The 26,999-nt window shown below is 43.2% G+C and overlaps 1 protein-coding gene across 4 annotated transcripts in view; it reads right to left on the bottom strand.

Annotated features, from left to right (window-relative positions):
• Positions 1 to 1,168: 1,168 nt before the first annotated feature.
• Positions 1,169 to 26,999, bottom strand: part of LOC115114118 (3',5'-cyclic-AMP phosphodiesterase 4B-like) — a 124,293-nt gene continuing 98,462 nt past the window's right edge. For all 4 annotated transcript variants that reach the window (XM_029642111.2, XM_029642112.1, XM_029642113.2 and 1 more), the window contains 10 exons: positions 20,588 to 20,700; positions 9,065 to 9,158; positions 7,094 to 7,311; positions 6,521 to 6,619; positions 5,755 to 5,919; positions 5,189 to 5,288; positions 4,811 to 4,965; positions 4,476 to 4,598; positions 4,145 to 4,327; positions 1,169 to 3,920 (listed from right to left, as the gene is read on the bottom strand). In XM_029642111.2, the coding sequence (XP_029497971.2) occupies positions 3,582 to 3,920; positions 4,145 to 4,327; positions 4,476 to 4,598; positions 4,811 to 4,965; positions 5,189 to 5,288; positions 5,755 to 5,919; positions 6,521 to 6,619; positions 7,094 to 7,311; positions 9,065 to 9,158; positions 20,588 to 20,700 (1,589 nt within the window). In that variant the 3' untranslated portion in view covers positions 1,169 to 3,581. The remainder of the gene's footprint in view (positions 3,921 to 4,144; positions 4,328 to 4,475; positions 4,599 to 4,810; positions 4,966 to 5,188; positions 5,289 to 5,754; positions 5,920 to 6,520; positions 6,620 to 7,093; positions 7,312 to 9,064; positions 9,159 to 20,587; positions 20,701 to 26,999) is intronic.

The raw sequence follows: 26,999 nt of genomic DNA, 5'->3' as shown, positions 1-26,999 counted from the left end.
GGACCTCTCATTCGGGACATCCAGACTGCCCAAGGTCGTGAACTACCTGGTGAATCTCATCAAATCCCCTCCTGATGCCCCGTCCTGTCCAGACAGAATGACACACGGTCCCCTATGTTAGCAGCTGATGTTACTCTTCAATAACACAGACCCCAAAGCAAATCAAGGGGAGAAAAATAGGTTTATTCAAAGAGGACAAATCATGGATGTTATGCTGGGAAGTAGATGGTTCATTCTCCCGTCATCAGTGACTTTCTCCTCAGTGATTCTCTCCAAAGAAGAAAGGGACAGGATGTAGTTTTATAACCCAACACTATAACCCAACCTTATAACCCAACCCTAACCCAACCCTTGCCAATTAGAATTCTTTGCAATAAAACTGGGACAATGTCCAAATAACAAGTATCATATTTCAGGCTCAACGTATAAACAATTTGGACCAATGGGAACTTGCCATGTAGCTATGAGTCCCGGACTGAAATTCCTCCCATGTCTCTGACCCATTGATCATTAATCCCGTTACAGAAAAAACACTTTCCATTGATCGTTAGTACTCTTAGTCCTCTTGACTTTTAGTACTCCATTGACCTCTCAACCCCTCTGCGTTGTGTATTTCTCTTTGAAATATTCTTACACCTGCATGGATCCTACCACTGCCACCAAATGATTGCAGGTCTGGAGCCCAATGCTGCCACCAACTGATTTCATAGTAGGTGAAAGGAAGGTTTCTATTGGCCTATGTTGCTTTCACCCATCAAATCATGTCAGATCAGTGATTACGTCAAGGATGGGAGGAAGGAAGGATACATTGTGATAGTTTTGGAATGCAACCAGAGGCTTTTGAGTAGACTAGAGCAGCCTTTTTCAAACCTCTCCTCAGGACCCCTAGACGTTCTATGTATTTGAACTATTCCAGAACTATCACACCTGATTCAACTAATTATCAAGCCCTTGACTACTTGAATCAGGTGCGCTAGTTCAGGGCTACAACAAAATTGTGAAACGTTTGGGGGTCCCTGAGGAGAGGTTTGAAAAAGGCTGGACTAGAGGCTATTACCACAGTATACTTCATTTGAATTTCCTGTATGTTGTTCCTTTAAAACTAAAGTGGACTGACATCCTATATGACACTAGAATTACAGAAAGTAAGGTAAGACAGGAAACAATGCAGAGTAAATTCATGCTCATTTTAATAATTTCATAAAAAATATGTGTTGAACACAATATACAATACTTTACCATGCACTGTGTGAGACTTCTGAGAAACGCATGGGAAATATGGGTACATCTTAAACAATGTAATATTTCAATAAACATACAGCTCGCTGTACAATGACCCGTCACCATACATCATATAGGTTCAATGCAGCCTTCATATGGCTCCAGATAACAGGAAAATAATAGAAACCGAGGAATTACGTTTCTGCCAACCACCTCAGTTGTCTGCCAAGTAACACAGATGTTTAAGAATGTTCTCTGGAAATCTGCAAAAACTTGAGTATTATACATTATAACAAATATTTCACTTGTTTTGACAGGTAGTGCATATAAATTATACCAAACATACTTTTTGTGAATAGGATTCTACTTACAGATCAAAGTCATAAATACACTGTTTCAAACAGTTCATGGATCGACATAGGTGCATGGACGAGGAGATTGTGCAGCTAAGTTATCCTCAAACACACACACACACACACACACACACAACAAGGGAAGTATTGTCATCTAGTGATGAGTGTTGAAGCTTCCATGGCAGTACCATTTAGATGTATTGTTGACAGAAGAGCAACTAGGTGCTGAGCTGTCCAGCTCGTCAAAGTGCTGGACAGAAATCATGGATTTAATTATTTTTTAACATTACACTTCAGTATCTCCACTTCCTACAGGGGACCTTTTAGGTGACATTAAATTAACATAGAATCAACTTGTAGAAAGATGCTATTTGTTTTTGGTTTAGTTTCAGTGTGTTTGTTGCTCTGCGATTCCTGCCAAACCTCGAGAGATGTGTTGTTGGCGGTGGTCACCTCAAGAGGGACCTGGCAACCAAAAGTATAACATCAGCTGATTGTCAAATATTGTTGTATGGAGGTTTGTTTTTTGACATTGGTTGACCGTCACAAGGCTAGTCTAGGGCTTCAAAATATCATGTGACGTGGGATTTTTCTCTTTGGAAAGAAACCACTCAATGGTTCATTTGATTGGCCATAATGGTCTTTAAGACTGTGCATGAATTAGATTAGGAGACCCCATTTACTGGACTTCCATTCTTGGAAGGGAGATGCGCAGAAATAATTCGATTTGTTTTGCGAAAGAATATTAAGATATTCTTTAAGATATTTAATTAAGTGCTAATCAGATGTGGCACAACACCTCTGTTGGCTGTTAAAGTGCTTTTATCAGGTCATCTTTGGAGCTTATTGGTTAGGACAGTTTACATGGACTTTTATTGGTTTTTCCCACTGGGAAAATTTGAATGATGGAGATAATTGCTTTTACGGGAAGCAAATAAGGAAAACAATAAGGAGCAGCTTTGCTGCGAATATCGACCTTTATGTGGCGTTTGTTAACATTGACTTGAGATTTGTGAGATAACATGTGACGCATAGCATTTAACGCCTGGTGCTTTGAGTTTGGTGTTGAAAGAATAACCCAATTCTTTAGTTTAAACACTGTTCTAGCTCTCAACCCTTGCGAAAAAAAGTGCAACTTGTGCTGGGAAGTCCGACGATTTTGGAAAGTCCACAAAGCACAAATTGGGAATACACTATTGCTGAGAAGACATAAGGAAGACCGGAAGTATTTTCCTCTCATTCGAGAGACAATTAAGATGAGTTGTGTGTAGAAAACAAACATTTTATAATAACGACTTAAAACTGTTAAATAAATTATAAAATGGCATACAAAAAAGACGGTCATAAAAAAAGGCACACAAAAGTCTTCAGACACCCGTTACAAAGACCTGTGGACCACTAGTTGGAACTTTGAACACTACCTGGCAACATCCCATCCAATCCAATCCCGTTACAAAGACCTGTGGACCACTAGTTGGAACTTTGAACGCTACCCGGCAACATCCCATCCAATCCCGTTACAAAGACCTGTGGACCACTAGTTGGAACTTTGAACGCTACCCGGCAACATCCCCTCCAATCCCGTTACAAAACAAAACATATACCCGAAAACAGTCACGAAGAACAACAATCATTCTGAAGTGCAAGTGTCTCTCATCTTGTCCCAATTGAACACCATAGTCTCTTAGTGTAAATGAGCTTCATCTTATTTGTCAGAGCAAAGATTGTAGTATCTGGCTAAGGACTAAGATATGGTACTTCTGCCACACAGCACTCCTTCAAGGCAATCACGCTCTTCAACTCATCATAATCTGCTTTCGGAGGGTTCCCAAAACAAGTGTTGTGGTCCCCCACCCTCTTCTGCAGGGGCCCTAAGTCAGTCAGGCCCTCGCGCACAAGCAGAGCAGCTTCAAAGAGCCAGATTGCAGGATTCCTCCACTGCAATAAAACAAGATGCCAAACACAGCCTAAAACTGGTGCTTTTATAAAGATCACGGTCAAGGCTTGTTATGTGGGGGAAGCCCCACGTATCTCCATCTCTAGTCCACCCTGGTCCATTGGCGACCGTCCCCCTTCTGTCCCCCTCTCGCCCTCCTCCCTTCCTATCTGTCCATCCTCATCCTGTCCGTCATCTAGCGTCAGCTCAAACTGGAACTTGTGACCTCCTTCTCCGCCCTCTAGCTCTCCGTCTCCAGTGCAGAAGGGGGGAGAGGGGCTCTGGGGGATCATGCTCTGGTACCAGTTCCTGTTGTCTTCCAGGGTATCCAGGATATCCTGGGCGTCGGGGTGCACCAGGTCAGCCCACGTCTCCCACAGAGGGTGGACGATGTAGTCTATGAAGCCCACCTGGAGAGAGCGGGAGAAGAGAGAGAAGGGTGTAAGATTTCAGGATAGAATAGTGTGTACGAATACTGTATTAACAGCAGTAGAGGGGTCGAGAGAGCGTGTGTATGCAAACAGTATGTACAAGGAAACGTGTAAGATGTGTATACACGTGAGTATGCGAGCAGTGTGGGTACTGTACTGTGTGTGGACATACCTGTATATGTGTACATGTATTAGTAACCTACCTGGCTCTTCTCCACAGAAGCCGTATGCTTATCACACATGGGGCTGATCTCGATGCCTCTCTCCCTCTCCCGGTCTCCCTGGTGGGAGAACTCGTTCATGATGCGGTCGGTCCACTGGCGGTACAGGTCCAGGGACTTGGTCGGATTGCTCAGGTCTGCACAATGAACCATGTTACGCATCACCTGGAAGAGACGGGACGGAGAGAGGATTGTGTGAGTTTGTGTGTGTGTACCTACATGCCTGTATGTACACCTGTATGCATGCCTATGTGCCTGCGTGTGTGTGTGTTTTACTGCATGCGTTCTTGTGCATACGAGTGTGAGCTCCTACCTGTATCTTGTCTGTGTAGTTGTCTAGCAGCAGCACTCCAGAGCTGGTCACCTTCTTGGTCTCCACCATGGTCTTCAGGTCAGCCAGCAGGCTCATGTGTTTGGACATGTCAGTGGCCAGTACCTGGAGGGAGAGAGAGCGTGAGCGAGGTCGTCGTTAGTGATTTAGACATGTTTATGCTTCAGCAATATAGGATATAGTACAATATATAGTACATGGAATTGAGACAGGGATAGAAAGATGGACCGTCGGACCGACCGACGCACGGTCGGCGACTCATGCGAATGGGACATCGGCAACAAACACCTTTGGTCAGAACCGGGGCATTCTCTCACCATGTCTATGACCATTCTCCTGAGGGACTGGCGTTGTTTTTTGGTCAGGTTCTGAAAGATGTCACAGTTGTCCTCCTGCAGCAACTTGAAGCCCACGGCCAGGTGGTGGTTCTCCAGGACCGACTCGTCGTTATACATCAGGGCCAGCTCGGAGTCTGGACGGACAGAGGGTGGGCAAGAGAGGCGGACTGATTAGAAGAAAAATGCCAAAAGCATTTTCTTATGTGGTTTTTGTGACGATGTATTTCAAACTTTAATATTTTACTTGTATTTTCAAATATGCCAATAAATTATAAAATGTTAAGATAAAATGTACCAAAGTAGCAGAGATGATGAATTGGGCGCTGTTGTTAAGATTTTGATGGAGAAAGTACTCACTGGTGTTAATGAGGAACTGGTTAGAGACCCCAGGATGGTCCACATCATGGATGGCTGCCGCAAAGATGGCCGCCAAGATCTCCAGATCTGTGAAGACGGCCTGTGATTGGACAGGAGAGATTTGATGAGTTCTCAACATTGAGAGTGAAGGTTTCACTACAAAATTGGTAACACACATTCATCAGATAATAACTCATTCTGACATAACGAGGTGGGGTGGCGGTGACATATTTAGGTGGAGTGGGGTGACATTATTCATGTGTGTTTACTGATAACACTTGCTGGTATACATGATTTATAATTACCGTCCTGTAGGTTGTCGCTCCAAACCTAAACTAGCACACCTGGTTTGAATAACTAGCTGGTTGATAAGCCGAAATCAGGTTACAACTAGGGTTGACACGAAAACCTTTTGAGGAGGGTAGCTCTCCAGGAACATGGCTGGAGAGCCCTGACTTAGGGGTTTGCTACGTGACAGTGTTGCTAGTCACTCCTCAGAATATTCAACGCGAAGCAAGAAGACAAAAAGCGGTGTGTATTAAGTGGAGCTGGGTCAGGTGACTTACGTCCAGAGCGGGCGTGGCGAGCAGGATGTGTGTGGACTGGGCCACGTCTGCAGCGTGGAGGCTGTTGTGGTATTCTACGTCGGCGTGGTAGTGCGCTTCCAGGGTCAACATGAAGGTCACGAATGTGTCCGCGGGGATCTTGAACGTCTTCATCAAGTCTCGCTCCTGCACGGGACGCACAAAGAAACGCAACGCCGTTAGCTTGATGGGAATAAATGGGACCCATAATGTCTTCATTGGGTCTCGGCTCCCGCATGGGACACACACAAACACACGACGCCACACCGCCACTCATTAACTAAAAGGAGAAATGTAACCCATTTACATATGATACTGTATGTAACACAACAACCCATAAGCACTCTGATGAACTTCAAATTAAAATGACTTTGGTTTTTACCATTGAGTTTGTCTTGTTTAAATTGCAATGATTGCGTCAATCACAATGCAAAAGCTGCTAAGAAAAATGAATTGCTTGACTTGGCTGGCACTGTGTGTTAATGTCCACTTATCCATGTGACTAGACTAGTTCCTACTACAGTAGCATAAGTAATCATTCAGCTACTGACCCAGAAGATGAGGACACATTATTGAGAACACGCGAGAACATGCTGATGTACAGTACTTTAGGCTGTGCGTTGGTGACTCACCCTCTGTGTGTGTGTGTGTGTGTGTGTGTGTGTGTGTGTGTGTCTGTCTGCAAGGCACCTCAGTCAGGGAAAACACAGCAATCTGACAGGAACGAAAGAGGAGGAAGAGCACTGACCTGGAAGATGGTGTACATGGTGCATGTGAGAGGGCGGTTGTGGGAGTGCTCGGCCACCCTGAAGATGTTCAGACCCCACTTGTTGATGTCCTCAAGGTCCTGAGAAAGAGAGAGACATTGTCAGGGTACGCTCTTGCAGACAGATGGCCGGAAGGTGCAGTCACAATGCGAAGACAAATTAAATATCCAGATATTTGGATTGGAATTTAAAATTCAACAATCAGAAAGTGCCGTTTATTCGACGCTTCCATCGGTGTCCTTGTGCAGAATATGTGCGCCTTAGGTTTGGGGACATCTACTTTAGAAGCTACCTGTCGCCCTGTCTTAAACCTGAATTTACCCCAACCCCTGAGGGGAATACCACAAAGCAGGATCAATGAGTTAGCCAGCTAACTTGCCTAAATGTTCAGAAAAAGTACTTTGACTTTTTTCCTTCTTCTAAGATAAGCTTTAAATGGCCATGGTCTATAGTTGACTCAACAATATTTAGCTAAACATTTTTTATTTCTGGTTGTTTATCAAAGTTTGCTGGCTTTGTAGTATACCCCTATAAAGTAGAGACTTCCCCAGTACCTTAGACAGCAGGTCCTCCTGGTCTGTTTTGACCCCGAAGCGGCTGACGCTGCAGCCTTGGAGCACGGGGGTTTGGCTGACCTTCCTGACCCCACTGATCTGGGTCATCGTCCCTTGACTCGGAGTCTGACCCCCCTGCTGGGTCTGGTGGTGGGTTCTCTTCTTCCTCTCCCTGGTCTTGGCCATAGGGCACGGCAACTCCAACTCATTCTGCTTGTCTGGAGGGAGAGAGGGATGGAGAGATAGGGATGGAGAGAGGGATGGAGAGTGGGATGGGGAGAGAGGGATGGAGAGAGGGATGGAGAGTGGGATGGGGAGAGAGAAAAGAAAAAGGGTTAAAACTACTGCACCATAGAATGAAAACACTGAGTCGGAAAGACAGACTCACAAACAACAATTGTGGTCATTTCAATCACAAAGCAATACATACAGAATGTACATTTTGACACGACTCCGTTTTCTTTTGCAGTACATAAAATTAATTGACATGGTAAAATGGTAATTACACCGCATTGGAAAAAGAGGCTATATTGACTTGGAGTGTACAATCATTCAGTCAGACATGTATAGGAGTAACTGGTCTGAACTGGTTCTCTGACCACTCAGTCTTCCTATCTACTGATAGTCATTCAACTACTCTCTCAATCTTCCAAACAATCAAGCCCTTCTCTTGTTCTCTTTTGCCTTCTTCAGTCTCCTCCAGTTAAAATTCACCAGGAAAGAGCCAAATGACATTGAGCATAATACACTATTTCAATATTCAAATGTAGAGGGAACACATAAAGCCATATGAATAACATGTTAAAAACAAATATTTTGCAAAAACATGCCAATGAAAAACAATGGCGTAACATTTAGGATTTATTCATAGAAAGAGAGAAATTCCATAATATTCAATGAGGCATCAATTCTTAGTGGAGATTATTAATAGTGTTTGCAGATTAATAAAAGTTTGTTGCCAAACCATAACAACGCATAGCAATGTTGGCTGCTGCTTTGTTGTATTAATAAGGAGAAGTGTTTGGGGGATGGCTTGTTGCAGTGGAGCTGAAGCGACCTCTCTCGAGGCGCTACATGTTAGCGCCACGGGGGGTGTGCCGCTGACCGTGTGTATCTGCGGCTAACCGTGTGTTTTTCCACACATTGCCTCAGCTCTATTCTCTATGAGGCGTAGGAAGATGATTTGCCTCGACCTGACAGGTACTAGCCGCAATGCAGAACACGAACCTTAAATCACTATCCATTCTCTCACACTTCCGCCCTCATTTCTCCAACCCGCTTCGCTTTATTCTATCAACCTTAGCATCACGGTGTCTTTATAGCTTATCAATTTTCCTCCCTTCTACACCATCTCCCTCTCTCCATCTGCTTTTTCATCCGTGAAGAGAAAGATGGAGGCTTGTTTACGAGTCGGTGCACTGCGCAGTTCTCTCAGAGTAGCAGTTTTCTCCGTGCTGGCGGAGAAGGTGGTGGTGTGAGCTGGCTAATTGGCAGGGAGCCATGGAACGTGTCACAGTTTTTTTTTTAAGTATGTATATATATATATTTTTTTTTTTAGAGAGATGAGGCAACACCATATGCAGGTAACAAACGCACTCTTTCGTTTTCTCTCCCTCGCTCTGCAGAACGACGGAGTCCCAGGGAAGAGTAGAATCGCTTTTCATTTTCTCCCCCTCTCTGCAGCGAGGCAGAGGGAGCACTCCAGCAGACCAGATGAGACTGGTTTGAAACTATCGCAACCCCACGTTGGTACCCCCCACTCCGCAGCGTCTCATTCTCTCTGACCCTCAACCTCTTTTCTCCTCCTCATTAATCATTTGTGATTACTATATTATTATGATTTGTTTATCTTTGTGTAAAAACCAATAATAGCTAAAACATGAGGCAATACATGAGATGAGTTATTTTGTTTGTTTGTGAGTGTGTGTGTGTGTGTATGTTTTGCGTGGATGCGTGTATGACTTGACTTACCAAGGAAGGTGTTGGAGATGAACTCTGACACCTGGTTGCCGGAGCGACTCATCTCTGACAGGTGGGTCAGCTCCCGGTTCAACATCCTCTTGAACTGGGGAGACACAAAATGACACAACACCATGTTAGGTCGCCATTAGATAGACACTTTAGCTCACTTGGTAGAGCATGGTGCTTGCGATGCCAGGATAATGGGTTTGATTCCCGGGGACCACCCATATGTAGAACATACTAAGTTGCTTTGGATAAAAGTTTACCTCAGGTCAGCCATTTCCTGTTGCGAATTAGCAGTTTTGTGTTGAATTGCAGTAACAGAAAATGACACAACACTGTGTTAGGTACAGTGCATGGAGACCAACAAGACATTGAACTGGGGAAATACAAAATTACACAACACCTTACTAGATATACTGAATGGAGACCAACAGGAAATGGCTTCCCTGGGGTAGTGGTATAACTTGTTTCCAGGGACTTTCCATTGACGTTAAGTAGTGATGAGCGGGTTGACTCATAAACCACATTCCCCCTTGGTGCAGGTGGGTTTAGGGTCATGAAATATTGTGTGGATAAAGGGCAGGTGGGTTTAGGGTCATGAAATATTGTGTGGATAAAGGGCGGGTGGGTTTAGGGTCATGAAATATTGTGTGGATAAAGGGCGGGTGGGTTTAGGGTCATGAAATATTGTGTGGATAAAGGGCGGGTGGGTTTAGGGTCATGAAATATTGTGTGGATAAAGGGCGGGTGGGTTTAGGGTCATGAAATATTGTGTGGATAAAGGGCGGGTGGGTTTAGGGTCATGAAATATTGTGTGGATAAAGGGCAGGTGGGTTTAGGGTCATGAAATATTGTGTGGATAAAGGGCGGGTGGGTTTAGGGTCATGAAATATTGTGTGGATAAAGGGCGGGTGGGTTTAGGGTCATGAAATATTGTGTGGATAAAGGGAAGGTGGGTTTAGGGTCATGAAATATTGTGTGGATAAAGGGCGGGTGGGTTTAGGGTCATGAAATATTGTGTGGATAAAGGGCGGGTGGGTTTAGGGTCATGAAATATTGTGTGGATAAAGGGCGGGTGGGTTTAGGGTCATGAAATATTGTGTGGATAAAGGGCGGGTGGGTTTAGGGTCATGAAATATTGTGTGGATAAAGGGCGGGTGGGTTTAGGGTCATGAAATATTGTGTGGATAAAGGGCGGGGGTTTAGGGTTTAGGGTCAAGGAAATATTGTGTGGATAAAGGGCAGGTGGGTTTAGGGTCATGAAATATTGTGTGGATAAAGGGCAGGTGGGTTTAGGGTCATGAAATATTGTGTGGATAAAGGGCGGGTGGGTTTAGGGTCATGAAATATTGTGTGGATAAAGGGCGGGTGGGTTTAGGGTCATGAAATATTGTGTGGATAAAGGGCGGGTGGGTTTAGGGTCATGAAATATTGTGTGGATAAAGGGCGGGTGGGTTTAGGGTCATGAAATATTGTGTGGATAAAGGGCGGGTGGGTTTAGGGTCATGAAATATTGTGTGGATAAAGGGCGGGTGGGTTTAGGGTCATGAAATATTGTGTGGATAAAGGGCGGGTGGGTTTAGGGTCATGAAATATTGTGTGGATAAAGGGCGGGTGGGTTTAGGGTCATGAAATATTGTGTGGATAAAGGGCGGGTGGGTTTAGGGTCATGAAATATTGTGTGGATAAAGGGCGGGTGGGTTTAGGGTCATGAAATATTGTGTGGATAAAGGGCGGGTGGGTTTAGGGTCATGAAATATTGTGTGGATAAAGGGCGGGTGGGTTTAGGGTCATGAAATATTGTGTGGATAAAGGGCGGGTGGGTTTAGGGTCATGAAATATTGTGTGGATAAAGGGCGGGTGGGTTTAGGGTCATGAAATATTGTGTGGATAAAGGGCGGGTGGGTTTAGGGTCATGAAATATTGTGTGGATAAAGGGCGGGTGGGTTTAGGGTCATGAAATATTGTGTGGATAAAGGGCGGGTGGGTTTAGGGTCATGAAATATTGTGTGGATAAAGGGCGGGTGGGTTTAGGGTCATGAAATATTGTGTGGATAAAGGGCGGGTGGGTTTAGGGTCATGAAATATTGTGTGGATAAAGGGCGGGTGGGTTTAGGGTCATGAAATATTGTGTGGATAAAGGGCGGGTGGGTGGCGGTCGGGTGAAACAATACATAAAATGTAAAAAAATCGATAAATGTATAATTCGTGTGGCAATTTAGATCTATAGGCTACATCGTTTTTTCCTCATTTGTAGGCTCTCTGGCATTAGCGCGTACACCTAAGCTTTAGGGCCTAACATTACACGCGCTAAATAGCCTACACGCCAAACCCTTTTGGAAACAGGCAGAAAAAGTTTTGTCTATTCACTAAGAAAAAAAAGCTGTGAAATGGTGAGTTGAAAATAAATTGAAGGGACGGACAGAAAGATTTAGTGAAGTGGCAAAAGAGGAAGATAGCAGTGACTATGTGTGTTGATTGTGAGGCGCTATACAAATTCGACATTCACACGACAGGGATTTCAAACAGGCCTATCTATGGCACATCAAGAGAAACTGAAGCTTAGTGTTCAGATGGGTTAAATGGAAACTGAAATCTGGAAACTGACTGTAGGTCTATAACTTCTCACAGTCTTAATATTAACTCCTGCAGAATTAAGCATTTCTTGCAGTAAAATGATACACCAAATGTATATTTTGACTCGGGAACAAAATAATGATTCTTTCTTTCAGCATCTTGAGATAATGTGAATGCGCACCTAGGGACCGCCTGTAGCAGTGCTACCTTTATCAACATCATAAAAGCTGATAGTATTTCAACCACATAACATAGCTGAACTGAAATCTTATTATAAACATGTTGGGTTGTTTTCAAAGCTTTCTCTTTCCTTACAGACCTATTGCACTTTTCCCCCAGTCCCTAAACTTCTTTCCTCCGCAAAAGAAGCTGAGATGACAGAGAACTTTGACCTATGTCAACTAGATTGAAGCATTCATTTATGACATTCTGGTGAGCAAGGGTTAATTTAGTCTTCTTGGGCAACGAATAATGACAGAAGAGAAGCTGCATGTATCTAATTATAGGCAAGTTGACTAACAAATAGCTTACCAAAATGTTGGAAATTCTAAGCAGAAACATATCTAATTAAGGCAACAACAAACAAATCCTGCAACCTCTCAAAAAAATCGTTCCTCCATCTCCGTCTGTAGCCTACAGGGCATTTGCTACGGTATATTTGCGGATTAGGTTCGGATACAGTCCTCAGATTTCCCCTTTATCACATAGTCGGGTGATTGCGGATGGGTTATTAGCAATTGTGGGCGGGTGCAGGCGAACAAACAGCTGACCTGCACACCACTAATTGGAGCCCACTATTGGAGCCCAAGGGAATAGGCTTGTTTGTTTGATACCATATAAGGACTTTGCGTATCTTTATACAGTATAGGCTATTTGAGTGCCCTGTTTTGAGATATTTAGTAAACAAATCAAAGATTTCTGGATTAATATGTACAGCATAGGGTCAGAATCAACCACATTTCTGCAATAGCTTTTCAACCAAACATTTACCCGCACACACATCTTTATTCTGTTAAGAAGCTAATGCATAACATCTATGTTGTGAGATGGATTCAGTTGAGATCATGGGCTGTAGTACCCAATCAATCTGATGCAATATTCAAATAAGTACTAGAACGTGCTACAAGTATACAACCCGTCTCTCCCCACGAACACACATTTACCCCCAGTCCCCCCACATACCTTGATGTACCCCCAGGAGACACAGAGCATGGTGTTGGCTTCAGGCATGGTGCTGTACTGTAGCTGTATATCCTGTAGCTGTCCTATAGCTGTCACCCCTGGCTGTCCTCAACAGAAGCCCTGTCTGAATAGGCAAAACCAAGGCTTTCTTTCCTCAACAACCAACAGCCATGTCTCCATCTCTTCTATCTTGGTCTTTCAGCCTCTTTGGTGGTTCTTCGCAGAGTCACAGATGACAGATCAACGATAACCCCCACCAAGACGAGCACCTAGACCCCCGCCGAGTGCTCTTCCTCATTTCTGGAATCTCCCAGTGATATCTTCCCCAGTCACAGCAGCTAGTTGGATAGCGACTGTATTTCCTTCAGCAGTAGACGGTATTCCCCTGAACAGCAATATATAAGTAGGTCAGTAGGTAGGAAGCTTGTAGCTACATATGTAGAAACTATCTCTTAGGTACTGTAGGTGCCTCCCTTTAACCACGGTATCTATATCTATGTCTATACAGCCAATGGAAGACAAATGGTTCTCAAAGAGGAGATCCCAGTCCTATTGCATTGCTATCATATCTCTATGCATCCCAGAGGTAGCCAATGGAGGCGGGTTGCGGAGGGGATTCCAGTGCTATATCCATCCATCCATCCATCCATCTGATGAGACTAAAAGGAGAATCAGAGAGGCTAAGTGGCTTGAACGAGGGAAGAAAGAGGGGGAAGGGGGTTCCAACGGTGGCTAGGGATCCCCGGTGACTGGCTGCAGATGTCGCCCCCCTCTCTCTCTCCTCTTTCTCTCTCCCTCAGACCCCTCTCTCTCTCCCTCTGTCCCTGCCAACAACATGCACATCAACACAAACCACTGCAGACATCAACACGTAGATCACGCCATGGCAACAGAGTCACGTGTACTGCATAGACGCTCTCACGGAGGTCTCTCCTCCAAACGCGCGCGCACACGCACACACACTGCTGCGCATTACTCAGCTGAGAGAAGGGAGGCAGCTGTGCATCGTCCTGACTCTGGCCACTACTTCATCTCAATGTGCACTACTTAATTTCAAATGGGCTTGCTTTTCCTTTTTCACTAAATTAATATTTTACTTGTTTTATATTTTCAAGACTTTCATTTAATTTAGCAAAAACCATTAATATAACTGCCCACTCTTGAAAACTGATGCATGAAATCAAAGGTATCCTATTCATCTATATTTTCGACTTTACTTGTCAATTTTTATCTTGATCCAAATATAAAAATGTATGCGTTGTAATATGGTAATCTGAGAAATAGCCAATCAAATATCCTGCAGCTAATTTACAGAATCACTTGGATTTGTTTTGTCCTTTCTAGCAAAAACTCGTTTCAAACAGGTGCTTTTTCAGTGAACCATTAAATCGCACCCTCTCTAGCAGTGAATGGCTGTCATATGGTAGACCGGTCTGTTATTTCCCATTGACTGCAACCGGAACACAACTTTGAAAATGCAAGAAGAAAGAAGCCGTCTGTCTTTCAAAGCTTTGGCTGCACTCAACTCTACAAACCCAACTGCTAGAGACTCTTATAACCCCCCCCCCAAACAACAACAACAACAACAACAACAACATAACTTCCCAAACTGGAAATGTCCAAATCCAATACGGATATTCTGTTGAAGCGTATTTGTAATATATTCTTACTGAAGGCGTAAAGGTACTGAATCGTGACCTCTGTAAATTGACTCATATGAGTCATAGACTATGTCTTCTGTGTTTCCCCGCTAGTCATACCGAGCTATGCCAGCACCATATGGTAGTCATAACGACGTTCAGTAGGCTAGCATACGCCAGTACGGTATGGTAGTCATACAACATCCGCAAACCATGCGTTAATGCAGGATGACGGAAACATGAGTGTGTTCGGGTAGGACACATTACCCAACGCCGCGCCGTTACTCACGCAGTTATGTCAGACTTGGGGAACACACTTGTGACAACAGGTTGTTATTTGGCGCTTTCGAAAGCGAGTGTACATTTGTGTGGCGAATGAGCTCCGAGTATTGAAGTGTTAAGTGTTCACAATGTTGAAATGAACATATTCAAAGTAGGTAGTGATAAGATGAGCGCCACCGCAGTCTATGAAAGATGTCAAAAGGCGCTTTCAACAGGCTCCTTGGTGGATAATGTCACTGCATTCAGATAACCACTATCCGACCCACAAAACCATACATTATATTGTGTGCATGAATACACATGGATAGTGGAGGAGGTGAGGTTCCCACTTATATTGTAGGCTAAAGCGTTTTGAGCGCGAGCAAAAGCGCTATAGAAAAAAATCCAATACATTATTATACTATATTATCGTTAACTGGTGAACTAGTTTTTTCAAGTCTGAAACAACATATCAGATTATGTTCCAACTAGTCTGAACAACTCAACCATTGTCTGAATGACCCTAATCTCTAAAATAGACACAACATCGAAAATGCAGAAACTAAATTCCTGGACATACAGCATAATACTAAACCACTGTGAGGTTATTAGGTAATTTAATAGAGTTACGATTAGTTATTATGCTATTTATTACAATATTATCCATGAATGCTACTGTACTTTGAATGCAATTCAAAAGAGCAACATGTAGCCCTTTCCTGCAGTCAATGACCAAAAGTGCCCTCTTTGGCCTCATGGGTGGAATGTTATTCATATTTTTCAGAATTTCATCATTAATAAAGTTTATATATATATATTTTTTAAACCCGATGAAAATCCAGTGTTTCTACGTCAAACAGTTTTGTTATTTCAGTCTTCTATGATGTATATAAAAGTGTAATATTGGGACTTAAACTGAAAATGTAGTACATTTCAACTCTATACCTGACATGGTACAAGTGTCTTCTTCTTTTTAAGCCCATAACCATGTGTGTGAGGTGCAAACTTTTGTTTCAAAGTAGATTTGTTTTAGACTAGCAAGAATAACTCTGACCCGGATTTAGCCCGATGCAGTAAAAGGTTCAAGTGAAGTGAACGTTTTTTTGTAAATAAATTACAATGACAGAGCAAGTGTATGATCCAAACCCATACAATCTGACTAAGTCCCGACATTCAGATAAAAACAAATGTTTTTAAGTAAATCCATTTCCCTTAGACAAGAGTAGATACTCACTCTAGCAAAACAAGGTAGTGTACAAACTCACCTGTTTCCAACTTGTAAGCATCCCAAACGTTTTCTTGTTCGTCTCAGAGCAGCATAGTCCCATTATTGCAAAGGCAATGCCACACGTAAATCAAATCAAATAAATTATATAAATATAAATGTTCAAAAACTTGTGTTAAAACTTCTCTCAAATATGTTAGCGTGTTGCTGTTTCTCTCGCTCTCTGGGTCTGCTTCCTCTCTGTATTCAAGTCTACTCTCTTCTGGCGACAGTCAGGAAACGTAAAACAATAAAACATGACTGATTGGCTGGCTGGTTGACTGGCCCACACAGAGACTAAGCTAAACAACTCCTCCTCTATCATAATGTAGCTCGGTGCCTGTCGCCACCCTCCCTTCCTTCCCCACCAGCTTCCTCCTTCTGACTAAAGTTACTGTGGCAATTTACTGGTAAGAGCCTCTTGACAATGCCCCTGGCACTGACCTGTAATGTAGGCAAAGTCCCTCGTTACAAAATACCAGGCAATCACACTGACGCACTGCACCGTCAACTATTTGGGGAGGAAAGTGAAAGATTACATTTGTGTCTATTTCGCAAGGTCCCACCCAGGGCACACTTGAAACATGTATTTAAATCACAATGTGACGTCCCTGTTTAAATAAAAGATAAAGCAATGGAGGTCGATTTCCTTGTCCTACTCTCTGAGCAGATTTGCAATGTTGGCACAATGAAACTAGATTGGAGGTTTGGCCTTGGTTGATTTAAAGCAAAGAGATACAGCAGATTGCAACGCTCACATAGTGCAATTCTGACTCAAGCAGACAAAGCCTAATATGACTCGAACCTGTGCCAGTCCCTGTGTCCTAGTTTGGAATGTTTGCAGGGTAAACAGCTGTAGTGGTCACGGACACACACACACACACACAAATTGTATAACTAACCTTATGGGGACACAGAATTCAGTTTCATTCAAAATTCAATTTTCCCCTAACCCTACCCCTAACATTAACCCAAAAACCTAACCTTAAACATAATCCTAGCTCCTAACCCTAAAACTATCCCGAGTTCCTAAACCTATTTCTAACCTTAACCCTAAACCCCCTAGAATTAGCATTTTACCTTGTGGAGAAAAATGTCCCAAGTTGGTCAAATTTTCTGGTCCCCACAAGTATAGTTACACACACACACACACACACACACACACACACACACACACACACACACACACACACACACACACACACGTTTCCCGCAGGGCTTGTGGGAAATTGTGTCTAGTAAGAAAATCTTATAAAAATCAAGGCCATCATTTAATAGAAACATTTGCAGGTTATTTTGGATATATCTTTGTGGTCTGAAAAGCATTTTGTAGATACAAAGCCAATTTCTGTGCAGGCATAAAAAAAGTTAAAGGACCTGCAACTCCAGAAAAATAAGTCTCATCTCATTAGTACAACTACTAGTCAAACACTATTATTATCAAACAGTCATTTAAAAAGCATTACCCTCCCTCAAGCCACTGACCCAAAAACTTCCACATCTGTTTCAATAATTCCGTCCCTCTGGTCTAAAGACTGCAGCACTTTAAAGTGTAATGACCACATGTGAGTTAAAGTTTCCTACTAGCACTCAATGCTAGGCTAGCACGCTAGCCCGTAAAGCCGCTCTCGCTAACTGGATTCAGATGGCTGTGTTTGTCTAAGGCCCAGAGCTAACGTCAGTATGGACGTGTGAGGAACTTAATGACAGTGGTGCTAGAACAGCAGCTATTGCAGCTTGCTCCTCTGAGGTCATTGGAACTTTGGAGTGGCCTAACAGAACAGTGTGTGTGTGTGTGTGTGTGTGGTCCAAGCCCGGGATACACCTGTGGAAACCTCTCCTTGGAAACCTCCCCCCGGGGAAATACCCATTATAGGGTTAATTAGTTCCACCCCGAAAACATTGGATTCGATGGGACCATTCCTTCGTTGGGGATGTAGGCCTGCACAATGCTCCTTATGCTGGTCTGAAAAAAAAGCCTCCACACTCAGTGGACCAGGGTTAGGACCAACCAATGTAATAGTCCCCTATTTAAAAGAGAACAAGTACTGTTTGCCCTCCAGCTCTGGTTCATGCTATGAGATTTCCCACTTCGCAAAGTGCAAACGCATACCGTGAGCAGCATTTGGGGATTTTGCACCATTCTCAATATTATAGATCAATAAATGCCACGTGCCTCACACACCACTGCACAAGAGGAGTCATCTGACCGGGGATTTGAACCTGCGACCTTCTAGCCTCCACTCCCCAGTCCTATTCCCAACACACTGGACTTGGGTTAACCGTCAACCATCCATCTTAGAGGCCTATGACTCATGGTCAACAATGGCTCCAGTACCCTGTCTGAACGCTGAGTACTGAATGTTGTACTTGCGTGTGTTCAGGGTCTCCGGACTCATTGTGTTGAGTCCCTGTGACGTTGATAACAATAAAGGGAGGCCTTGACCTTAGGGGCCATTGTAGTCTGGTGTCCTGGGGAAAGGGTGAAGAGGAGGCTGTGTGGTGCTCAGGAAAAGAGACAGGAAACGCATGTCATGGTCACCGGTCAACACGGTTAGGGTTGGCGCTTCCTTTTGACCGCAACTCCACTGTAATGTCACTGTGTAGGACAGGGGAACTGAGAAGGGTGACCTCCCAAGCTGAATCCTTAGCGTATTTTGGTCACCATACGGTCTACTCTCTGAGTTTGCTGTGCAGTTATACATTATTTTACTGTAGGCTCATTGTAGAAAAGAGTGGAGGTGAGGTTCCCCTCGTAAGAGTGTTGAGAACATAAAAATAAAATAAAAATCACCACATAAATCAAATTCATGATCATTATTCATTAGTAAAAGTGCCATATGGCTAACCAACGTTGCCACCAACAGTATCAGCTAGCCTAGCACGCAAGTGTCAAATTAGACTGACAAATAGTTAATCTAAAACCGTTATAAAACCAGAGTTATCGCAAGAAACGTCAGGTTTTGGTCATGTTTCCGAAAAATGCTTGAGCCATTGAATAATGTCTGGCTAATATGAGCTATCCCAGACACGATGACGTCATCAGACAAAAAGACCTATCAGGCACGATGGTGACTATTATTCATATTGTGTATCTAATTCATTAATATCACAGTCTTACACAGAAAAGACAACAAATGGATAGATTGGTATTCAGATAGGCGTCTTATTCAGCGAGAACAGTAGTCTATGGTCCTCTATGCAAACTCTCCACTGTTTGTGCATTTTATAGCAGAGCCATGAAACAGCAGTAGCCGTTGACACACACACACACACAACCGCAGGATGCTAACCACTTGGCAAGTACGTCAATGGGTTGTTCCACGAAATGAGTCCCCTTCGGATAGTGTAACTTGGTGAGAAATAAACATGTTTTATTTCTCCTCATTTTAACATTCTGTCATAAAGAGCACATGTTCATCTTAATAAAACACTAATTCTCCCATCACAAGAGGTTAAATAAAAAAATGACGATAGTAAGTGTATCAAACGTGCCAAATAAAGTTGACGATTTCATCTGAAATCAGCCATGGATCCCCTTGTGACAGGAGGAATGGAAGCTTGTGTTCACCAGGGAGGGGCATTTGAATGCAATCTTCACAAACAAAATAAAAATGTTTAAAACGTCTCTAGCCTGTCTATATATGAGTAACAGAATCGACGTGTTATGCCTGAACCGCTGAGTTTTCCACCACAAAACACCAGAAAATGGCCAAAAATGGTAGAACCAGCTCACCTGCTTTACAGCCTATCTGAATGCCAATCTATCCACTGATTTAACTATTAGATGTTCAATGTTTCTTTAGAATAAATTTAAAAAAAAGGAATACTTTCACTATATTAAAATGAGAGCAGTTCACATAACAGGGTTTACCTTAAAATGAGGGGCAGGTTTTTTTATTTATTCCTTAATTAAAATCAATCACTAATCCCATGAAATAAACAATCTCCAGAAATGATTTTGTTAAAGCAAGAAAATAACTAGGGCTTTACAATGACGGTGAAAACTTGAGGAATTTTGAGGTTAAGAAGTCCTAGAAGTCTACAGAGGGTGCACAGAGGTCATATAAAAATCTGATTTATAGAATTGTACATGTGGTCTATATTAAAGGGCACTTCATTTAATACAACAGGCGTTTAAAATAAAAATATTGGTGCACAATTTCTACTTAAAATATCAAAGGGATGCAAAAGGGACTCATTTCGTGGAACAACCCCAAAGTTAAGCAAAGCACTCTTCATATTGCACAGTAAAGACTCAAAAGACACCAAGCAGCCTTAACATATGTCCAATATTATCTCAATCCACATCTAGTTTCTGTGTACTATCATGCCGACGAGCTACTAACCAGATCATACAACAAAATATCATCACAGCAATAGTCTCAATGCACTTAAGTGGTTCGTTTCAGGTTGTGTTATAGTAGGTTTGTGTGGTTGTTGTTGCATTATGGTCATGTTGAGTTGCAGTTGTGTTGTGGTTACATTACAGTGGTGAGGTGTTGCATTTGTGTTGTTGCTGCATTACGGTCATGCTGTGGTTATGTTAAAGTTGTGTTGTGGTTGCGTCACGGTCATATAAACAACAGTTCAGCTCAGTTTTACCTTGTTGGAAGCCATGTCGCTGACGGAACGGTAGGTCTGGATGGTCTCCAGCTGGTCAAGACACCAGTCCAGCTCCTCCATCGTCTCCATGGCCAGCTTCTGGTACGACTCGTCTGTCAACAGACACACAGCAGATACAAACTCAGGACGCAGCGGCTCCATGTCCGACACAGAGCATGGTGGGGGTCCCAGGGCAGTGTGGCCATGCCGTATGGGGGTCCCGGGATGTCCGGGTGGGGAGGCGTGAAGAGGCGAGCAGTGATCCTTCATCATACGTGGTGGTCCGGTTAACTCAAATGCACTCTCAGTCAAGGAAAGAGGCTAAGAGTTGTAGTAGTGTCACCCTCTCTCTCTGTGTCAATGTGTCTATGCCCCTGCATTCCTTCTCTCTCTCTCTCTCCCGCTCACCCCCTCTCGTTCTCTCCCTCCCTCTCTCTTGCTCTCCCTCCCTCTCCCTCCCTCTCTCTTGCTCTCCCTCCCTCTCTCTTGCTCTCCCTCCCTCTCTCTCTTGCTCTCCCTCCCTCTCTCTCTTGCTCTCCCTCCCTCTCTCTCTTGCTCTCCCTCCCTCTCTCTCTTGCTCTCCCTCCCTCTCTCTCTTGCTCTCCCTCCCTCTCTCTCTTTCTCCTTAACCAAGTCGTGCGAGGTGGTTACGTCTGCTACTCTGCTCGCCTTGTGGCGTTGATGTGTCAGTGAGCCCCCCGGCCTGAGGAGGGTTTGAGGGGGAAGGGGGAGGCGGAGCCCTGCCAGCGCATTTACTCACCCTCCATGCACGAGACGTTTCACTTCAGAGTCGCAGGGCAGACACGCACCAGGGCTACACGGTTGTTTATAATGTACTGTATAGCCTCAATGGCTAATGCGGTTGGCTTGAGGAGAGGGACAGATCCTTAATACTGACAAACATGCAACCGTTAACATGTGTATGTCTAGGAGGCTTACACTGGGAAAACTATTCTGTTGCCCTTGGATAGAGAGTAGAGTCATCGAAAGAGAGAGGCAGGAGAAAGAGGGAGATATCGAGTGGATAAAAGGGGGTACCAAAGAAATTAGAATACAAAAATGGAGAAAGACAAAGAGAAGAGAGCGATTGATGGATAGATAGACTAAAAGAGAGAGAGAGTGAGAAACCCAGCTGAAACATATTGGTCAGCAACTGAAAGCTTCAAAGAGGGACTTCAGAGAGCTGCAGACGCTCACACCACCGTGCTAGACCAACAAGCTCTCCTCACTCTGATCCTCTTGAAAGAGAGACACCCAGCTAACAACAAATGTTCCCGCAACTTTAGAGAACGCTCCCTTAATTGTCTCATTAGGTTACGTTTTCATAGGAATGTTCCAGTGATGTGCAAGGACTGTTTCAAAGAGACTATTGACTTAATGTCCAACAGAACTTACCCAGAACCATGTTCTCAGGATATTCAATATTAATGTTCTAGATGACACATTTCATTGGAACGTTGCAGGAATATCCCTGTGTCCCGTTTTTGGAGTGTTAGGAGAATATTCTATCAACGTCATGCCAAATATATACAGAACATGCTTTCCAAGTGTGATTTTTGATTGACCAAATTCACATGGAAATGTGAGTTCTAGATTTGTCATTCTCATTGAAAGCAAGTCTAAGAAGCGTTAGATACTGTACGTGCACTATTTCTATGCTTTCCGTTCTTAAGTTTAGTTTTTGCATCTTTTACTTTTGGTTTTGTACACCAGATTCAAACAGCTGAAATGACCATATTTTTGGATATGGGAAATACACTGAATGTCACAGCAGTTTAGATGGTACAATGATCCCTACACAATGACTGCTTGTTTTGTTGTGTAAACTGAAATTAGGCAACCTATTAGAATTTCAGCAACCAGGAAATGGAGGAGCGATTTCTGCATATTGCACCTTTAAAATACTGTAGAATGAATGTGACGTAACCCCTACAAATATCACGAGGTGACAGAATTGCTCCAGTCTCCAGCATGGCCACATGGTAAATTGTCTGTTTGCAAACAATTTGGAGAAAATGAGTGAGCAAGTTGGTAAATCATCATGTATTTTTGTGCCACTACCTATCTATATGTAAAGTAAGGTTTTGGGACTAAAATATATGTTTGCTTGGATGTACATATGTCCAAAACAAAGATGTTTAGCTATGGGGATTCTTTAAAGTCCAAAATGGTCCACGCCCGAAACGGTCACAACCGACACCATAGAGATATCTGTCTCATCTTTGTATCTGTGCCATAATGGTCTGTGACCGCACGGGCAGCAGCATTGAGGATATCTCTATTATAAAGTTGCATGAGCCATGCTCTATCAACTGAGCTACAGAGAACCACCATGTGGGTAGTGGACACTTCAGTGTAATGTACTGAGATGAATAGCCAGCAGGAGGGCTCTAACCGGTGGGACAGTATTCGAAAGGTTGCTTGTTCAAATCCCCAAGACGGCAAGGTGGAAAAATCTGCCATTTCGCCCTTGAGCAAGGCAGTTAACCACCACACAGTTGTGCAACAAACTAGATATCAAAATCAAATAAAATTGTATTTTTCACATGTGCCAAATACAACCGGTGTAGACCTTACAGTGAAATGCTTAATTACAAGCCCTTAAACAACAATGCAGTTTTAAGTAAATACCTAAAAATAGTAAGAAATAATTCAAGAGCAGCAGTAAAATAACAATAGACCCATGGACCAAATAAATGTGGTCTTTAACTTGTCATGGGGGAATCTCAATTGCTTACTTCTCGTGTCTTTCCTCGCCTCCTCCTCAAAACCCATTGGATGAGAAAGCCAGAGGTTCTCTCCCCTGACCTCCAATGGTTTTGAGAAGGAGGCGAGGAGAGACGCGAGGAGCATTCAATTGAGATTCTTCCATGGATTCAACTCACTGGGTCTGGATCTTGGGACCAATGTCCTCGTATGAATCTTGGTCTTGGCTCCTGGATATTACCTTAGTCTTTGGTATACAAAGCATAGGCAACCCAATTTGAAGAAGACAATGCACTCTGATCATTGATTGATCACTCCCAACCCATAGGAATCCCCACCTAATTGACTGCTTTAGTGGTTAGAGCGTTGGGCCAGTAACCGAAAGGTTACTGGATCGACTCCCCGATATGAAAATGGTAAAAATCTGTCGTTCTGCCCCTGAGCAAGGCAGTTAACCCACTGTTCCCCGAGCGCCAAAGACGTGGATGTTGATTATGGCAGCCCCCTGCACCTCTCTGATTCAGAAGGGTTGGGTTAAATACGGAAGACACTTCAGTTGAACGCATTCAGTTGTACAACTAACTAGGTATCCCCCTTTCCTTTCCTTTTATAAGATTGAAGCCCTCAATGGCAAATGTCTATACTAAAACAAGTTATATCCATCAACAGTCCTCCATTTAGCTCTACGATTGACACTTGTTAAGCCTGTTATTTTGTCAAAATAAAGATATTGTATTTGCAATCACATTACCTTTCTACAATTAATCTGTAATCAAAATTAGCATGGTTATCCCTTTATTGCAACTTTTTCACTATGTGACACATTTAGTGGGGTGGTAAGGAACTCCGGTAACTATTTCAAAATTGCAATATTTGCTCCCAAGACTAAGGCACTGCATCTCAGTGCTAGAGGCCTCACTACAGACACCCTGGTTCGAATCGAGGCTGTATCACAACCAGCCGTGATTGGGAGTCCCATAAGGCGGCGCACAATTAGCCCAGCGTTGTCCGGGTAGGCCGTCATTGTAAATAAGAATTTGTTCTTAAACTGACTTGCCAAGTTAAACAAAGGTTAAATGTAAAAAATAAACAAAGTGTGTGAGTAAGATATATAAAAATATATATTTGAGAACAAGTTAATTTACAATTGCGACATGGCCAAGACAAAGCAAAGCAGTTCGACACAAACAACAACAGAGTTACACATGGAGTAAAACAAACATACAGTCAATAATACAGTAGAAAAATAAGTCTATATACAATGTGAGCAAGTGAGGTGAGATAAGGGAGGTAAAGGCAAAAAAAGGCCATGGTGGCGAAGTAAATACAATATAGCAAGTAAAACACTGGAATGGTAGATTTGCAGTGGAAGAATGGTAGAGAGAAATAATGGGGTACAAAGGAGCAAAATAAATAAATAAATAAATACAGTAGGGGGACAGGTAGTTGTTTGGGCTAAATTATAGATGGGCTATGTTCAGGTGCAGTAATCTGTGAGCTGCTCTGACAGCTGGTGCTTACAGCTAGTGAGGGAGATACGAGTTTCCAGTTTCAGAGATTTTTGTAGTTCGTTCCAGTCATTGGCAGCAGAGAACTGAAAGGAGAGGCGGCCAAAGGAATAATTAGTTTTGGGGGTGACCAGAGAGATATATCTGCTGGAGCGCATGCTACAGGTGGGTGCTGCTATGGTGACCAGCGAGCTGAGATAAGGGGGGACTTTACCTAGCAGGGTCTTGTAGATGACATGGAGCCAGTGGGTTTGGCGACGAGTATGAAGCGAGGACCAGCCAACGAGAGCGTACAGGTCGCAGTGGTGGGTAGTATGTGGGGCTTTGGTGACAAAACGGATGGCACTGTGAGTAGGATATTGGAGGCTATTTTGTAAATGACATCGCTGAAGTCGAGGATAGGTAGGATGGTCAGTTTTACAAGGGTATGTTTGGCAGCATGAGTGAAGGATGCTTTGTTGCGAAATAGGAAGCCAGTTCTAGATTTAACTTTGGATTGGAGATGTTTGATGTGAGTCTGGAAGGAGATTTTACAGTCTAACCAGACACCTAGGTATTTGTAGTTGTCACATATTCTAAGTCAGAACCGTCCAGAGTAGTGATGTTGGATGGGCGGCCAGGTGCAGGCAGCGATCGGTTGAAGAGCATGAATTTAGTTTTACTTGTATTTAAGAGCAATTGGAGGCCACGGAAGGAGAGTTGTGTATATATACACACAGTTGAAGTCGGGAAGGTTACATACACTTTAGCCAAATACATTTAAACTCAGTTCTTCACAATTCCTGACATTTAATCCTTGTAAAAATTCCCTGTCCTAGGTCAGTTAGGATCACCACTTTATTTTAAGAATGTTAAATGTCCGAAAAATAGTTGAGAATGATTTATTTCAGCTTTGATTTCTTTCATCACATTCCCAGTGGGTCAGAAGTTTACATACACTCAATTAGTATTTGGTAGCATTGCCTTAAAATTGTTTAAATTGGGTCAAATGTTTTGGGTAGCCTTCCACAAGCTTCCCACAAAAAGTTGGGTGAATTTTGGCCCATTCATCCTGACAGAGCTGGTGTAACTGAGTCAGGTTTGTAGGCCTCCTTGCTCGCACACACTCTCAGTTCCGTCCACAAATTTTCTATAGGATTGAGGTCAGGGCTTTGTGATGGGCACTCCAATACCTTGACTTTTGTTGCCGTTTTGCCACAACTTTGGAAGTATGCTTGGGGTCATTGTCCATTTGGAAGACCCATTTGCATCCAAGCTTTAACTCCTGACTGATGTCTTGAGATGTTGCTTCAACATATCCACATCATTTTCCTTCCTCATCATGATGCCATCTATTTTGTGAAGTGCACCAGTCCCTCCTGCAGCAAAGCACCCCCACAACATGATGCCACCCTCGTGCTTCACGGTTGGGATGGTGTTCTTCAGTTTGCAAGCTTTTTCCTCCAAACATATAACGATGGTCATTATGGCCAAACAGTTCTATTTTTGTTTCATCAGACCAGAGGACACTTCTCCAAAAAGTGTAATCTTTGTCCCCATGTGCAGTTGCAAACCGTAGCCTTTCAGGTTATGTCGATATAGGACTTGTTTTAGTGTGGATATAGATACTTTTGTACCCGTTTCCTCCAGCATCTTCCTTCACAAGGTCCTTTGCTTTTGTTCTGGGATTGATTTGCACTTTTCACACCAAAGTACGTTGATCTCTAGGAGACAGAACACGTCTCCTTCCTGAGCAATATGACAGCTGCGTGGTCACATGGTGTTTATCCTTCCATACTATTGTTTGTACAGATGAACGTGGTACCTTCAGGCGTTTGGAAATTGCTCCCAAGGATGAACCAGACTTGTTTTTCTGAATTCTTGGCTGACTTATTTGGATTTTCCCATGATGTCAAGCAAATAGGCACTGAGTTTGAAGGTAGGCCTTGAAATACATCCACAGGTACACCTCGACTTATGTCAATTAGCCTGTCAGAAGCTTCTATAGCCATGACATCATCAGGAATTTTCCAAGCTGTTTAAAGGCACAGTCAACTTACTGTATGTAAACTTCTGACCCACTGGAATTGTGATACAGTGAATTATAAGCTAAATAATCTGTATGTAAACAATTGTTAGAAAAATTACTTGTGTCATGCACAAAGTAGATGTCCTAACCAACTTGCCAAAACTATAGTCTGTTAACAGGACATTTGTGG

This window comes from Oncorhynchus nerka, linkage group LG9b (genome assembly GCF_034236695.1).
Source record: "Oncorhynchus nerka isolate Pitt River linkage group LG9b, Oner_Uvic_2.0, whole genome shotgun sequence".
In the NCBI taxonomy this organism is placed as follows: Eukaryota; Metazoa; Chordata; class Actinopteri; order Salmoniformes; family Salmonidae; genus Oncorhynchus; species Oncorhynchus nerka.
The sequence above is the reverse complement of the archived record's forward strand: the minus strand, read 5'-3'. Positions and strand labels throughout refer to the sequence as shown.